At 36.8% G+C, this 14,701-nt stretch overlaps 2 protein-coding genes across 5 annotated transcripts; both read left to right on the top strand.

The window, feature by feature from the left end:
* The first annotated feature begins 4,918 nt into the window (after positions 1–4,918).
* LOC114762754 (uncharacterized) lies at positions 4,919–11,020 on the top strand. Of its 3 annotated transcripts, none has more exons than XM_028952325.1 (18): positions 4,919–6,161; positions 6,254–6,340; positions 6,427–6,631; positions 6,717–6,852; positions 7,210–7,320; positions 7,425–7,506; positions 7,604–7,663; positions 7,751–7,803; positions 7,891–8,057; positions 8,256–8,466; positions 8,770–8,824; positions 8,923–8,979; positions 9,098–9,346; positions 9,854–9,918; positions 10,000–10,056; positions 10,149–10,242; positions 10,430–10,507; positions 10,602–11,020. In XM_028952325.1, exons 1-18 carry the CDS (start codon positions 5,175–5,177, stop codon positions 10,704–10,706), a joined length of 2,859 nt encoding a protein of 952 aa, XP_028808158.1. In that variant the 5' UTR covers positions 4,919–5,174; the 3' UTR covers positions 10,707–11,020. The 3 variants fall into 3 exon arrangements, with proteins under 3 accessions (XP_028808158.1, XP_028808157.1, XP_028808156.1); XM_028952324.1 differs by having other exon boundaries at positions 4,920–6,161; positions 7,228–7,320; positions 10,367–10,507; XM_028952323.1 differs by having other exon boundaries at positions 4,920–6,161; positions 10,367–10,507.
* A 1,483-nt stretch (positions 11,021–12,503) lies between these two features.
* Positions 12,504–14,274, top strand: LOC114762760 (cyclin-dependent kinases regulatory subunit 1). 2 transcript variants are annotated; one of them, XM_028952331.1, is made up of 4 exons: positions 12,504–12,607; positions 12,706–12,794; positions 12,892–12,952; positions 13,835–14,274. In XM_028952331.1, exons 2-4 carry the CDS (start codon positions 12,742–12,744, stop codon positions 13,985–13,987), a joined length of 267 nt encoding a protein of 88 aa, XP_028808164.1. In that variant the 5' UTR covers positions 12,504–12,607; positions 12,706–12,741; the 3' UTR covers positions 13,988–14,274. The 2 variants fall into 2 exon arrangements, with proteins under 2 accessions (XP_028808164.1, XP_028808166.1); XM_028952333.1 differs by having other exon boundaries at positions 12,516–12,607; positions 12,690–12,794.
* The last annotated feature ends 427 nt before the right edge of the window (positions 14,275–14,701 follow it).

Below are 14,701 nucleotides of genomic sequence, written 5' to 3'. Positions count from 1 at the left end.
CCCGGGCCCCCGGGGGGGGGGGGGGGGAAGCGATTAAAATAAGTAAAGCCAGGACACGTGGTGTCTTTGTCATGAGAAAAATTGAAACGGCACTATCGTACACAGGTTAAAATGGTAGTTCAAAAGTTTTCAACTACCACCGATAAGCCCCTCTCTTTTGGCTCCGAAGGGAGGAATGGTTAGGCAGGATGATAGCAGGAAGCCACAACAATTAAGGCCCACAGACTTTGTGTTTTTTTACGGGATATTATAATAATTATATGAATAAAATTACAGCAGGGAGAGAGGGAGGTAGATAACCTAACTTGAACATAAACTCTTGCTAGTATCAATGATCATAATATTAGCATCCATGACATGATAATTGCTTTAAATATATATATATATATATATATATGGGGGGGGGAGAGAGAGAGAGAGAGAGAGAGCTTTAAACCATTAAACTCGTCATCTTCTTGTTAGGTAGGGCAAAAGCATGAATTTAAAATTTAAAGTAGAGCAAGGGCAGACATGGTGGGGCATGGGATATGCCCCAACATTTTCTTTTGTGAGACATCTTTTTTTTTTTTTGGGTTCTCATAATGAAGGAGTGACAGTCCAAAAGGTTACATGTGTCCACCAAAACTATCATCTTGTGCCACCTTAATACAACAAGATGCTTGGGGATCAAATATTACATGTCTACTCCTTTGTATTACCAACAACGGGGAAGGGGGCTTCCGGTCAAAAACAACGGGGAAGGGGGGGGGGGGGAAAAAGCTCTGCTATGCTTGTTTGCACGGTGAATTGTGAGGAGAGCTATATATTTTTAAGAAATCAGTTTTGTGAAGTATAATTTTTTAAAAAAATAATAAAAGTAAAAATATCAAGTTACAATACCTAAAAATAAGGAATAAAAGTTAAACAATGTGCCTGTTTGGGATTATGGTGGAAATTCTCTAAAAACACATTTCATGTAAGATGAGACAAAACTTTGCTCACATACTTACTTCGTATTTTATAAATCACAGTTAAAAAGTTACTTATAAGCTACTTGTAAGCTGTTCCAAATGGATCCAATACAAGATCCTTCAATTCTATTATGTATGCTAATTTAACATAGGAAAATGAGAGGAAAAAAAGAGCAAAACATGTCTTGATGTAATTTGTTGGCTGAAAACTTGTCGGCACTATGTCTTGAAATGAACTGCTTTTTGACACATTAAATTTGTAATCTTTACGGTTCTGTATTGAATGAAAAAGGAGAATTTATGGTCTAATTTAAGTTTGATATGGAACATTTGAGACCTAAATAAGAGTTAATGATTGGAGGATTTTGTTTAAAGAATTCTCTGTGCTAATTGTCATCGGTAGCATATCCAAGTTCTACACATAGCTTCCTTCTAAATTTATATCTTTGCATTGTGATAATCCATCCTTCTTCATTTAGTTTCATAGGTTCAGGGCGGATTTTCATTGAGGCAGAAGAACGGATTCTTTATGAATCATGTACCTGTGAAAAAGTAAGAGACGATGAAGTTTGTTTCAACTTAAGCTGTTAAGCATATCAGTCTTGCAAAACCTTCTTTCTTTACATATTTGGGCCCTTTTATCGACAGATTTCAGGTTTTTATGTCTTGATATGATTCGTCCGAATCTTGGTACTCCGACAATTCCATTGTGGTAATAGTCCTTCTCAGCTTTCTTCCCTTGTTATACTTTGTTGAGTTTACATGAACAAAGATGAAAGGCGAACTCTGTACAAGACCGAATGAATCAAATGGGGGCTTTTGTTGGACATTTCTACTCTTCACTTCTAAATCTTTTGATTCACCTGTTTTCATCAATGCTGTGATTTCTTTTCATTAGATGATAGATCATAGACCATAGATGATGTGACTTAGGCTCCTCTGTTTTGAGTTGAGCCTCCTGGATTCATTTGCTCTGAAAACGGGTTGGATTTTGGGGGGGGGGGGAGTATGCCCGACTTTTTGATTGAAAAAAAACCTCGTAAGGTCTAAAGGCTAAAACTCTAATCCGTTCATTCCCTTTTTATGTATGATTAATAACTATTAAATATTAATAATATGTGTTTTTTCTTAATTACCTGTTGCAAATAATGGAGATAATGACGAGGGATCAAATATAAATGCGTGCCTTTCTCTTATCAGATTCATTTTCGCTATGCTTTGACGTATGAATATCTGATGAATTTTCATAATCTTTTTATGAATATGCAATGAGCAAAGTGGGTCATCCCAACCAGTGAAAAAAAAACCGGACCAAACCGGCCGGTTCAACCGGTGAACCGGCCAGTGGTCCGATTCGGTTAAAGTAATGAACCGGTCATAAAATGAACCGGCATCAACCCGGTCAAACCGGGATAAACCGGTGCAAACCGGCAAAAACCGGTATAAACCGGTAATGAACCGGTTTGAATGATATTTTGCTATTTATCTTATTTTTTCTTATTCAACTCCTAATATTTCAATCACTATATATTTAAATGAATTTTAATAATAATTTTGGTATTAATAATTATTAATTTTAGTTATTAAGAAATCATAAAGATCAAAATCCTTAATGTTATTGTATTTTGTTTTAATTACAATCAAATTATTGTTGTATTTCCTTACATTTTGTTATTAGTGATTATTAATATTGCTATACTTTGTTATTTTTAATTAAATTTTATCATTTTAATGTGACCGGTTTGATCCCGGTTTGATTCCGATCTGACCCATTGACCCTTGAACCACTACCTCAACTGGTTTAGTGTCCGGCCTGATTTTTTATTCCTTGATCCCAACCTATCCGAGGACCAAGAGGATGAAGTTCAGAAAAATCAAATCCTAGCCCAAAGGGAAAAAAAATTCAAATTCATCCCATCATAGTATGGGCCGTGCTGATTTCAACATCCATGTGGCCTTAACAAAACGTAATTAGTAGGAGTACCAGGTACGAAATACTTTAATATAAACAAATATTATATAGTTAAGGGTTACAGTGCGCCCAGCACCCCGAACTATTTATCCAAGTGCGTCCAGTGGCCTAAAGTAATTTTGGATGCATCCAGTGTCCTAGACTAATTAAAATGGTGCGTCCATATTCTAGGCTAACAGAAATGTTATGTTTAACTGTTACTTTCTTGATTCAGTTTAAAATTGACCCCAGATATTCTAAATGGTAGACATATGGACATTTGATGTGTATTATTCTTACTCAAAATTTAATTTATTTCCTTCATCTTCTTCTAAATAAATTGACTTTTGAGTAAGAAATAATACACATCGGGTGTTCATATGTCTACCATGTAGAATATCTAGGATCAACTTTAAGCTAAGTCAGGAAAGTAACGGTTAAACATAACATTTCTGTTAGCCTAGGATATGGACGCATCATTTTAATTAGTTTAGGATACTGGATGCACCCAAAATTACTTTAGGCCACTGGACGCACCTAGATAAATAGTTCGGAGTGCTGGACGCACTTTAACCCTATAATTAAATGTGATCATCCGAAATATTTTTTCTGTCCTTAATGTATGATTTAGTTAAAAAAATTAACTTTAATATTATGTGTAGGATTTATTCAACATGTTTATTGTCATACCAAAATTCAGAAGCCAAAGATGGGACCACAATTTCGGAAATTTTTTTTAATGATAATAGGAGTATCATCAAAAACAAAAAAAGGTAAACGTTACAAGCGTTTAGTAGAGGAAGAGGAACGTGATGTTCATGACCGGGCATATTTGAAATTTGGAATTGGACGTGGGGCAGATCCATCCAGCTCAGCAAAATCTTAAACAAACCGCACCGAAATTCCTGCACTGCCCCTATGTTCCGAAGTCTCTCGATTCCCGTCCTCCTCCATCCTTGCCCAACCCGCGAAATTTCGTCCATTTCAAATTACTTTCCCCTTTCTTTATGGGGGAAATGACACCGAAGGCCACCATTACATCATAATTACAATTAAGACCACAGATTGTTGAAACTGGAATGTGAAATAAAGCACATAAGACAAAATGTATTAAAATATGCTTCACAAAACATTAAAAATTATTTATAAATATTTTTTATATAAATTGAGATAAAATATAACTGAAGATTCATTTAAAAATTATTCTAAACAGTCTTATAGTTATCAGCACAGCTGAGTTAAAAATATAAGATATTTGCTTACAAATTTTAAAAAATGAATTATAAATTAAGTGTAAAGTGTGAAAATATTGTAAGTCGCAAATTGTTACAAATCTTGGATGTTCTATTGTATTTAAAAAAAGTTAGTCACAATTAACTATAAGTTGGTCATACATGTTGTTATTGCTTGAGCGCATTTTCGTTCAGTCACTTTCTTATTAAAAATCTTTAGTACGTTTTTAATTTCATAAATTAGTGGTCTCTACGTATAATTAATTTTCTAGAGGGGTTCTAAACGTAATTTTCCCTTTGTTAAAATTGCTGTCCACCTTTTTACCAAATTATAATCATTATCTTCTTAAGCTTACAATTTTTATTTCGTTTAAGCTTACTTCTTTTTGGCCTGAGGTTAAGCTTACTATTAACTATTTATGTTATGTAGTGTAAATTTTATCAAATACAAAAAAATAATTATATTTGTTACCAAGTAAAAATTTGATATTTTTTACGGATTATATTGATACTATTAGTATTGATATTAATATATTTGATGGGATTTTTAACCCAAAAAGAAAAAAGGAAAGATACCCGACTAGATTGATAGAAATCATGCAAGAAGCCAGAGCGTCCATATGGGCGTAATAAAAAAGAGCACAGAGTACAAATACACAAAGCACGAGGGCTAAGGCATAAATGGGGAGGAGAGGAAAAAAGACAAGGGATCACCATCGCAGGGTAATTTCGTCATCCGAGGGGGAAAAAGAACAATGCGTTTCTCTTCTTTCGCCTTCTCCAAAGAAACCGACCTATTCCCCAAGTCGTGTCTCCAGCCCAAATCTCTCTAATCTTCCAACCTCTTCCGCAAACCCTACCCTTTTTTTTGGGACCCCGTTCTCACTCGCAGACTCCGAAGAAAAATTCTATTTCTTTTCTTTCAATTCGTGCCTTTCCCTTTCAATCTGAGGCGTATGCGATTTATTTCCGGGATCTGGGTTTTAATTCCTATTCCTCTTCAATCGTGGTTCCTGTGATTCAATCAACCCGTGCGGGGCTATGGCGAACGGTAAGGATTCCGACGAGTTCCTGGTGTTATCGAGGGTCCGGACGGGGCTGAAGAGGGAGTTCGCATTCGCTATGAAGGCTCAATCCGAGATCTGTGGATCTCTTGGACGGACCCGTGCCAGCAAAAACAAGAATGGGGTTCAAGATAGTCCCAGCAACAAGAGGTCCAAGAAATCTGGTTCGTCTAGGGCTAAGAGAGATGAACAGAATGGTGCGAAGCCGGTGCCGGAGGATGTTGTTGAACCCATTGTGTTGGAAGATGTCAAGGGAAAGGAGGTAAAGGCTGTAGAGGATATGGAGGATGTCATGAGCGAGGAGGAGGCAAAAAGCGATGTGGTGGATCTATCGGGTGACGACGAACCCAAGAACCTGGTGGGTGAGCCGACGGGCAAGAGGGAACCCATGGGTGAGGCTTCAGTGCCCATCTGTGATGAAGAGCCCAAGGGCGATGATGTAGAAACCGTAAGCGACGATGAGCCGAAAAGTACTCCAGTGTCAGAACCACTGAAGGAAGTAACAATGGATGATATAGTGCAACCCATTTGTCAACCCGAGCCCAAGGAACATCAAACGAATGAAGACGATTTACAGAAGTCTTTAACGACTGAGAACTTAAGCGGGGGAGAGTCATGTTCTCCAGAAGAAAAGGAGGTCATTGTGACTGCTCCTGTTACGCTTAATGATGACAATAGGGTGAAGGCAATGATAGGGGGGCCAACGAGGCGGTTTACGCGGTCGGCTCTGAGACAACAGCAAGATGATTCGAAGCTCTACAATGATGGGAAAGAAGCTTGTGATAGAGCCATTAGATTTGGTGATGTTAAGATGGAAAGTGAGGATGCTTCATTAATCACTACGCCAACTCAAACAAAAATGTCGAAGAATAGTGCCTCGAAGAAGTTCCCGACGAAGCTAAAGGACCTACTAGCTACGGGGATCCTTGAAGGACTACCAGTAAAATATGTTCGGGGAGTGAAGGTATGATCTCGTCTCACTATTGTAGTTCTGATTATTGTTATTCGGGAATTGTAATTTCAGGTATATGTGTAATGCGTTTGAGAAATTTTTAGGCACGAAGGCCTGGAGATACAGGGCTCCGAGGAGAGATTAGAGGCTCAGGGATTTTGTGCTATTGCGAAGTTTGTAACGGGGTTGAGGTATTAATCGGAGGATATGCTTGATAACAAAATTCCTTTAATATTCGTTGGATAACTTGGTGATTTTTTGTTTTTGCTGAAAGTAGGTTGTAACACCCACGGTGTTTGAGCTGCATGCTGGTAGTGCAAACAAACGCCCCCCTGAGTACATATACCTTGAGAATGGGAATACGCTCCGTGATGTCATGAATACATGTTCGAGCGTTGCAAGGGATGTTTTGGAGGAATCAGTGCAGAAAATCCTTGGGGGCTTCAGCTTTAAGAAATCTGCAACCTGTTTGAAGTGCAGAGGTTTGAAGTCCTTACGATGATTTCTCATTGTCCATATGCTTGCATGTTCCCAGTAAATTTAAATGGTGATTGTGTTGCATTGTAGCGGCCATATCTCAAGATGGCAAGGGATGCTCAAGACTCCTTTGCGATAGATGCGTGGTCCTAAAGGAGCCTCAACCTAGCCCTATTCAAGTAACTGAGGCTAGCAATTCCTGTTCTTCACCTGCGGTTACTCTCAGGTGTTTTTTCGTTTGTTTTGTTAAATAGAATTAGCACGTATGCATCTCATAAGGACCAGAGAAGCGTTTACCTCATTTATTAGTTAATTTGTTTACTTATTTGTTGGATTTTCAGTCTGGAGAGTTCATACTGTGAAGACCTTAGCTTTTTCTATGTTTTATGAGATTAATTCTTACCTTTTTCTCTCCTATTTTTCGCATGTGAAAATATGAAGCGTACAAACGTACTAGGGGTTTTGATCAGATGTTTTTTTGGTTACATCTTTTAGTTCTTCCAGTGGACTTTTTTGTGTGGACCAATCTACGAATACTAAAGCTTATTGCAAACTGGTACAGTTTCTTTTTTATGACATCCAGATATTCCAACTATCCCAGGTCTCCAGAACCGGTTGCTGTTCCTTCGACGTTAAACAGTGGGATGAAGCACACAGCTTCTCGAGGCAAGAGTCAGGGAAGAATAACTAGGAAGTAAGTTTTGGCTAACATATCTAAGACACTTGGTGCGGTTATGGTTAAGTCTTAATGGAATTTTTTTTTAAAATCTTTTTCTTTTTTGTTTTGTGCTTGAATAGGGATTTGCGGTTGCACAAATTGGTTTTTGAGGAAGATGTGTTGCCAGATGGGACTGAAGTTGCCTACTATGCTCGTGGACAGGTTATTTTTATTGACATCGTCTATGCTTTGCCTTTGACTAGGTTTATCATTGGCAACTTTTCTGACTGGTCTGACCTAATTTTTTTTTTGGGTCCAGAAACTGTTGGTGGGCTACAAAAAGGGGTTTGGAATTGTTTGTAGTTGCTGTGACTCTGAGGTTGTTTATATTTTGATATACATTATCAACTGTGCTGTTGGCCTTTGGTTTGAGCTATATCTTAACTCTGCTCGTTTTGATGAGCAGGTAAGCCCCTCACAATTTGAAGCTCATGCTGGCTGGGCATCGCGACGCAAGCCGTGAGTTTTTTTTTTAGTCTGTTATTTGATGTGATGTGTTTTTTAAAATTAATTTCGTTTTCATTTAACATGTTATCTGTGTTGCAGTTATCTGCACATATACACATCCAATGGAGTCTCTCTCCACGAATTGTCCCTTTCTCTATCAAAAGGCCGGAGGTTTTCCACCAATGAAAATGATGACCTCTGCAGCATCTGCTCAGATGGAGGGAGTCTTCTGTGTTGTGACGGATGCCCAAGGGCTTTTCACATAGGTAAAGTCAATTTTTGGACTGAATGTTGTGTACATTTGACAATATTTAGCTTTGATCCTTTTTCTTCCTGTTCCTGTTAAGCCGGAGTTGGACTTGTTTTTTTTTTTTTTTTGGGTCATGCTCAATGGTTTATGTTTAATGCTTTACTTTGGATGAGTACCATATCAACGTTTTTAATTTTGTTGGTCTAAATTACAGACTGTGTTCCTCTGCCATACATTCCGACTGGCACTTGGTATTGTAAATATTGCCAGAACCTGTTCCAGAAGGACAGATATGTGGAGCATAACATGAATGCATTGGCAGCAGGAAGGATTGCGGGGGTTGATCCTTTAGAACAGATAAACCAAAGATGCATTCGCATTGTCAAAACTGTAGAGGTTGACCATGGTGGATGTGCATTATGCAGGTGATCCCCAGCATTCTTGGAGTGCTTTCATTTTCAAACTAAATTTTTGTAATCTTCACTTCCCTTGGAACCACCATTATTGTGATGAGCAATAAAAATCTCTGGACGCAAGACTCCAGTTCACCAGAAATGTTTTCTTCCCTAGGAGAGCCTCAATATGACACCACTGTTTCTGTGCCTTAAATATTTATATTTTACTGAAGTGTAACTTTCTTCATCATCACGTTTGACCCATGTCGTCAGTTGGCCAGCTGGTTCACACTATGATAAACTTCTGATATTCTTCTGATGTCATGTTCACAGAAGCCATGATTTCAGCAAAAACTTTGGTCCTCGAACAGTGATTATATGTGATCAGGTATTGCTTTTGTGCGTAATTGCTCACCATGTTTTGATATATGGTTGTTCAAATTTTTATGCCGCTATTCTATCCAAATACCTTTTTATATGTTGCAGTGTGAAAGGGAATATCATGTAGGCTGTTTGAAGGAGCATAACATGCAGAACTTAGAGGTGCCAGAAATTTTTGTTTTAAAACTTTCATTGTTAGCCACAGTTGAAGCCTTTACTTCACCTAAAAAATAAAATAAAATAACATTTATGTGGTTTTAATGGAGGTTATTTTTACCAGGAATTGCCTGAAGGAAATTGGTTCTGCTGCACTGATTGCAGTCGGATTCATTCTGCTCTGCTTAATCTGGTCTCTTGTGGGGCAGAGAATCTTCCGGATTCTCTATTAAGTATGATACAAAAGAAGCATGAAGAAAAGGGCCTGGAAAATGGGGATGGTCTAGATATAAAATGGAGAATCTTAAACTGGAAACTGGCTGCTTCTGATGAAACTAGGCAACTGCTTTCGAAGGCTGTTGCAATTTTCCATGTAAGTATTTGTGTTGTTTTACTCGATGTACACTTCATTTTTGTTTTGGCTTTCCTATGAAATCTATTTTGTTTGAGAGTTAGTTGTCCTTTGGAGGCTGTAACCATACGGGGGTGGCGGAGGGGCTGAAAAATGGGGACAAAGTTAGGGGATGGGGGAGGAAGAAAGTGGGTGAATCAGAAAACGCTGTGAGGCGGAAGTAGGGCTAGGTCCAAAATGGCCTGATGAATTAAGTCCCAGACTACACTGACTATTTAATATAGGGAACACGATGATAACTTTAAAATAATTCATTATTTAAAAAATTGTATTAAAGTACAAAATCCTATTTCTACTTTAATTATAATCTTGTTTTTTATATTTATAAACAAATCTTATTCTTAATTTTTCATCTTTTAGTAGTTACTGCTTCCTTTTCTTTACATCTTTCATCACTTGTGTTAACGATGCTTCAGTCCTGATATGCCGATTGTATGTTAACACTAACTATATTTTGTTGTTTTGTAGGAGCGGTTTGATCCAATAGTTGATTCGACTTCAGGCCGTGATTTCATTCCAACAATGCTCTATGGGTGAGCAGGATTTTCTTCACATCGAATTTTCTTAAAATTACAAGATTTGTGAATTTTTTTATCTCTGTTGGATCTTTACAGGAGGAACATCAGGGGTCAGGATTTTGGTGGGATGTATTGTGCAGTGCTAACAGTGAAGTAAGCATGCGGGTGGAATATTCTCTTGCTGACTGAGTACTTGTTCATTTGAAGGGATATCTGATTCTGCTGTTCATGTTGTGTCTTTGCAGTAAAGTGGTTGTTTCTGCTGGCATATTTCGTATATTTGGGGCAGAGGTGGCAGAGCTTCCCTTAGTGGCAACAATTGCAGATTGCCAAGGACAGGTGGTTTCGCTCGAGCCATAAATCTTGCGAGTTCTGAGTTTGTGGAAATATTAGAAGTTAGAGAACATTCTATGGATGACCATACATATTCTAGTCTGACCGGATGTTGTTGTTATTTTTGTAGGGTTACTTCCAGTCTTTGTTTTCGTGCATTGAAAGGCTGCTGGGATCTTTGAATGTGAAACAGTTCGTCCTACCAGCTGCTGAAGAAGCGGAATCTATATGGACGAGTAAATTCGGTTTTACGAAGCTAGAACAAGATGAGGTATGTGTATTCCCATGCTTTCTGGAGATTCGGTAGTGATATTAGGCTAACAACTGTATAATGCTATTAGGCTAACAACTGTATAATGTTGCAGGTAAACATTTACAAGAGATATTATCACATGATGATATTTCAAGGGACCTCAGTGCTGAGGAAGTCAGTTCCGGCACCACCCGAATTGTGTGCCAATGCGGTGTAAATGAGGAAAATTTTGTGGGGGGCTTTCGAGCACTGTCCTTTTCATCTTTTTGTTTTTTACCCGGGTGCTTAACGCATTTCATTTTACTGCATGTACAGGGGGGGATTTATCTTTTTTCGGTGTACAGATGAAACAGGCAAATACACCTCTAGCTGTAATGATATTTTTTGTAGCACAGAAATGGAGGAGGATAGAATTGGGAGATAGAGGAAGCTAGGACAACGCAACTTCAAATTAAAATGGAAAAAAGTCGTTTAAAGTTTTCTATGGCTGTTTTCTTTTTTATTTGAATAGAATGATGTGTATTTAAGGTATCTGAGCAGCACCTGTCCCTACAATTCTTTCCGCCTGACGTTGTGTGAGCCGCATTTCGTAAGAAAATGTGGCGTTGAACCTTACAAAGATACAGCGAGATGCCTTTCACTGCCGTTGAATATATTTATATGCATTCATGTTAGAATCCTGAATTATTTCATTTAACACAATTAAAATTAAAATGTGCTGTTACAAATCACATTCACCTTTGTTCCTGCACAATGCGGGAAAGGGTTCTCTCGTGAGTCCTAAGTTGTAACAGGAGAGAGGAGGATGGGAAGGGAAGACCGTAGGGAAGAGACTCCTCTCCGTGGTTCGTATAAATTTGAATCTTTTTGCTACTGACTTTGGTTTTTAATATAAAATTTTATTTGATTTTTATTTTGTTCTTAAATATAAAATTTTAATTTATTTTGTTTAATATTTATGTAATTTTTTTTAAAGTAGTCGTTTTATAATAATAGTAGTTCTAGTTAATATATTTAATTAGTAAAAATGTTTCAAAAAAGACAATATTTATTTATTACAAATAACTAATTTAATTAATTTTAAATTTTTTTAAGTTAGTCAATTAATTTTTATAATTAAAGCCAAAAGTAGTTTTTGCTAAAAGAAGGAGATTCTTAAATTTTTGAACTTTTTTTCCTTCTTTCCCCATTTTACGCCGTCTGAACCACTTTCCTCTTTTCTTATGTGTTTTAAACATGTTTCAGAGGGTGTTTGGTTTTTTGAGAAAATATTTTTACGTAAATCAAGATAATTTTTTATATATATATTTGTATATTTACTTTGTATATCATAGAATTACTATTAAAATTATAGTTGTTCATTTAATTTAATTGTTTCCAAAATAATTATTATTATTTAATTTAATAAGACACTACCTTCAGTCTTAAATATAAGAGCTAGTTGACTAATTTGAGTAGATTAATAAAACAAGTTACTACCTCCGGTCTTAATTATAAGACCTAGTTGACTTATTTGAGGAGATTAAGGAAGTAAATTAAGTAAGTTATTTGTAATAAATAAGTGTTGTCATTCCTAAAATATCTTTGCTAATTAAGTGTATTGACTAGAACTATCATTATTAGAAGGATTATCTTGGAAAAAAATGCATAAATATGAGAGACAAAATGGATTGGGGTCTTATAATTAGGACCAAACAAAAAGTCAAACGGGGTCTTATAATAAGGACCGGAGGTAGTAGTTAGTTATTTGTAATAAATAGGTGTTGTTTTTCCTAAAATATTCTTACCAATCAAATTTATTCGTTAGCACTACCATTATTAGAAAGACTATCTTAAAAATAAATAAATTAATATTGGAGATAAAATTGATTGATATCTTATATTTAGAATTAAAATAAAAATCAAATAAAATTTTATATTAATAACAGAAGTATTTTTTTCCTTGCGAATTGACCACCTGACCCCTCTAACACTATCTTCTCGGTCTTCCCCTTTTTCTTCTTAACCGGTCCACATGCTTCCCATTTCCGACTACGGTTCTCTACTCAAGTAGTGCCGAAAGCCCCAACTCTTGACCCCTCCTTTCCTCTCGCCGCGTTCTCCGTTTCTCTCCTTCTGGTAGTTAGTCACAGTCCATTTTCTTTCGCATCAATATCAGTTTTTCCAAGAATCTCATCTCGGAGAATTTTCCCTCTCAAAGTTTTCTATCTGCGCAGGGTTAAAGTACGAATTGACAAACCCTAGAGTGAGAAATGGGTCAGATCCAATACTCTGAGAAGTATTTCGATGATACTTATGAGTATAGGTAACCACATTTAAATAATTTCTTCGTCCATTTTCATTTACTTATCATGATCAGCTGTAAATTTCACCGTCGTGACTCGTCACAATGGATTGTTCAGGCATGTGGTTCTACCTCCCGAAGTCGCTAAACTTCTTCCCAAGAATCGTCTTCTTTCTGAAGTATGTGATTAGTGTTCTCTCATTGATATGCTTGTTTTATGATTTGCCTTGATATAGTTATTGCATATTCCGTATCGCTCAGTTCACAGCCAGCATTGCGTAGTCTAGATTGATAAGTTCTCGCAACTCAACTTTGATTGACAATTTTAAAGAATCTAAAGACAACAAAATCTTCTTGTGTTGAGGTCAGATAAATGCTCAAGTCTTAATACGTGAGCCATTATTCACGCTGAAGATTGATTAAGATCTTGCGTCAGCTTTCAAAACTGATGATTGGCAGGCTTTTCGTCGATCTAGAGATCCTGAGTGAATATACTTAGTGTATTCCGTAAGATGTAGAGAGTAAAGAGATGATGAGGAAAATGGTTTGATGTGGATCCTATGTATTATGCATTCTTGTGCAACTTTCTTTGGTTCCCCACTTTCTTTTCCTTCTTTGAATCTGTAAATATACAAATGCAAAGGACTTAGTTTAGCTTTTTATCCTGTAAAGATTTAGGGTTATTGGGATGGATTGATGAGGACAGTGACAGACCTAGGCTATTTATTTTTATGATAAAGGAAATAATGCGTTTTGATGATTTATATAATTTAATAAATTGATGTCTCTTGGGCTATTCATATAATCTTCTCTAATGTAACTTTGTATTAGTTAACATGTACTGCAGATATCAGGCGATATATCCTGTGATTCTGTTTTATTTATTTATTTATTTATTTTTAACCTTGACTATTCAAGCATACGTCAGAACGTGTTATTGGGTTCTGTTGTATGCTGGATCATATTTTCTCATTTCTGCTACTATTCTTTTTAACTGGTTTCCATCAACTAGCTTGCACATTTTGTGAAACTTCAAACGTTATATTTGTTTTCTGGAACAGAATGAGTGGCGGGCAATTGGAGTTCAGCAGAGCCGCGGTTGGGTTCATTATGCGATTCATCGTCCTGAGCCTCACATAATGCTTTTCAGGAGGCCGCTGAACTATCAACAGCAGCTGGAAAACCAGGCTCAGCAAAACATGCTTGCCAAGTGATTAGCCTTCAGGCAATATCTGAAAGCAGATCTCAAAATTATCTGTATTTTGGAGTCTGCTCGAACACATGTTGTAAAACCTAGCACAACGGTGGACCTCTTTGTAATAGCTGAGATGGGTTTCCATTATCATTCGAGCTGTGTTCTAAAGACACGAGTTTTCTGAGACATGTTATGTGTATACACTTGGTGTACTAATCTAGTGTGTTCAATAGTTTCATACTTCATAGTTACTTGTTATAAACATTTTGCTGTTCATTAGGCAACGTGATCCCTTCTTTTTTTTTTTTAAAGATGGCAAGATCATAACTTTAAAATTACAGAGAAAGAGAGCAAACTAGAACAACTACATCAGATCCGCCTGCAGCCAAGAATAGCACCCAGGAGGAGGATTTTGCAAAATATACGGGTATAAGACTTAAGGTAACGTGATTCTGATTTTGTTTTCTCATATTTAGTTTTCCTTTTAGCCACCGTTTGTCGAGTTTATACTGGAGCTGAGCCACCGCGATCTTTTTAAGGAATTGAATCCCCTCCGGGAAGAATAAAATTATGAGCGAACAGATGTTCTAGTTAAAGCTCGTTACGTTTTAAATAAGGAATGAAGAATACTCTGCCTCCCACCTTAGGGGCTAAGCCTCCTATGAAGGCGAATGCAGTATGCTTCTAGCAATTTTGTTCATTTCATTTATTGAATTTACTAGTTCCAGTTTCA

The sequence above is a fragment of the Neltuma alba genome, unplaced genomic scaffold (assembly GCF_004799145.2).
Source record: "Neltuma alba isolate B1F8T4 unplaced genomic scaffold, ASM479914v2 tig00011241_pilon, whole genome shotgun sequence".
Lineage (NCBI taxonomy): Eukaryota > Viridiplantae > Streptophyta > Magnoliopsida > Fabales > Fabaceae > Neltuma > Neltuma alba.
This window is presented reverse-complemented; position numbering and strand designations above follow the sequence as displayed.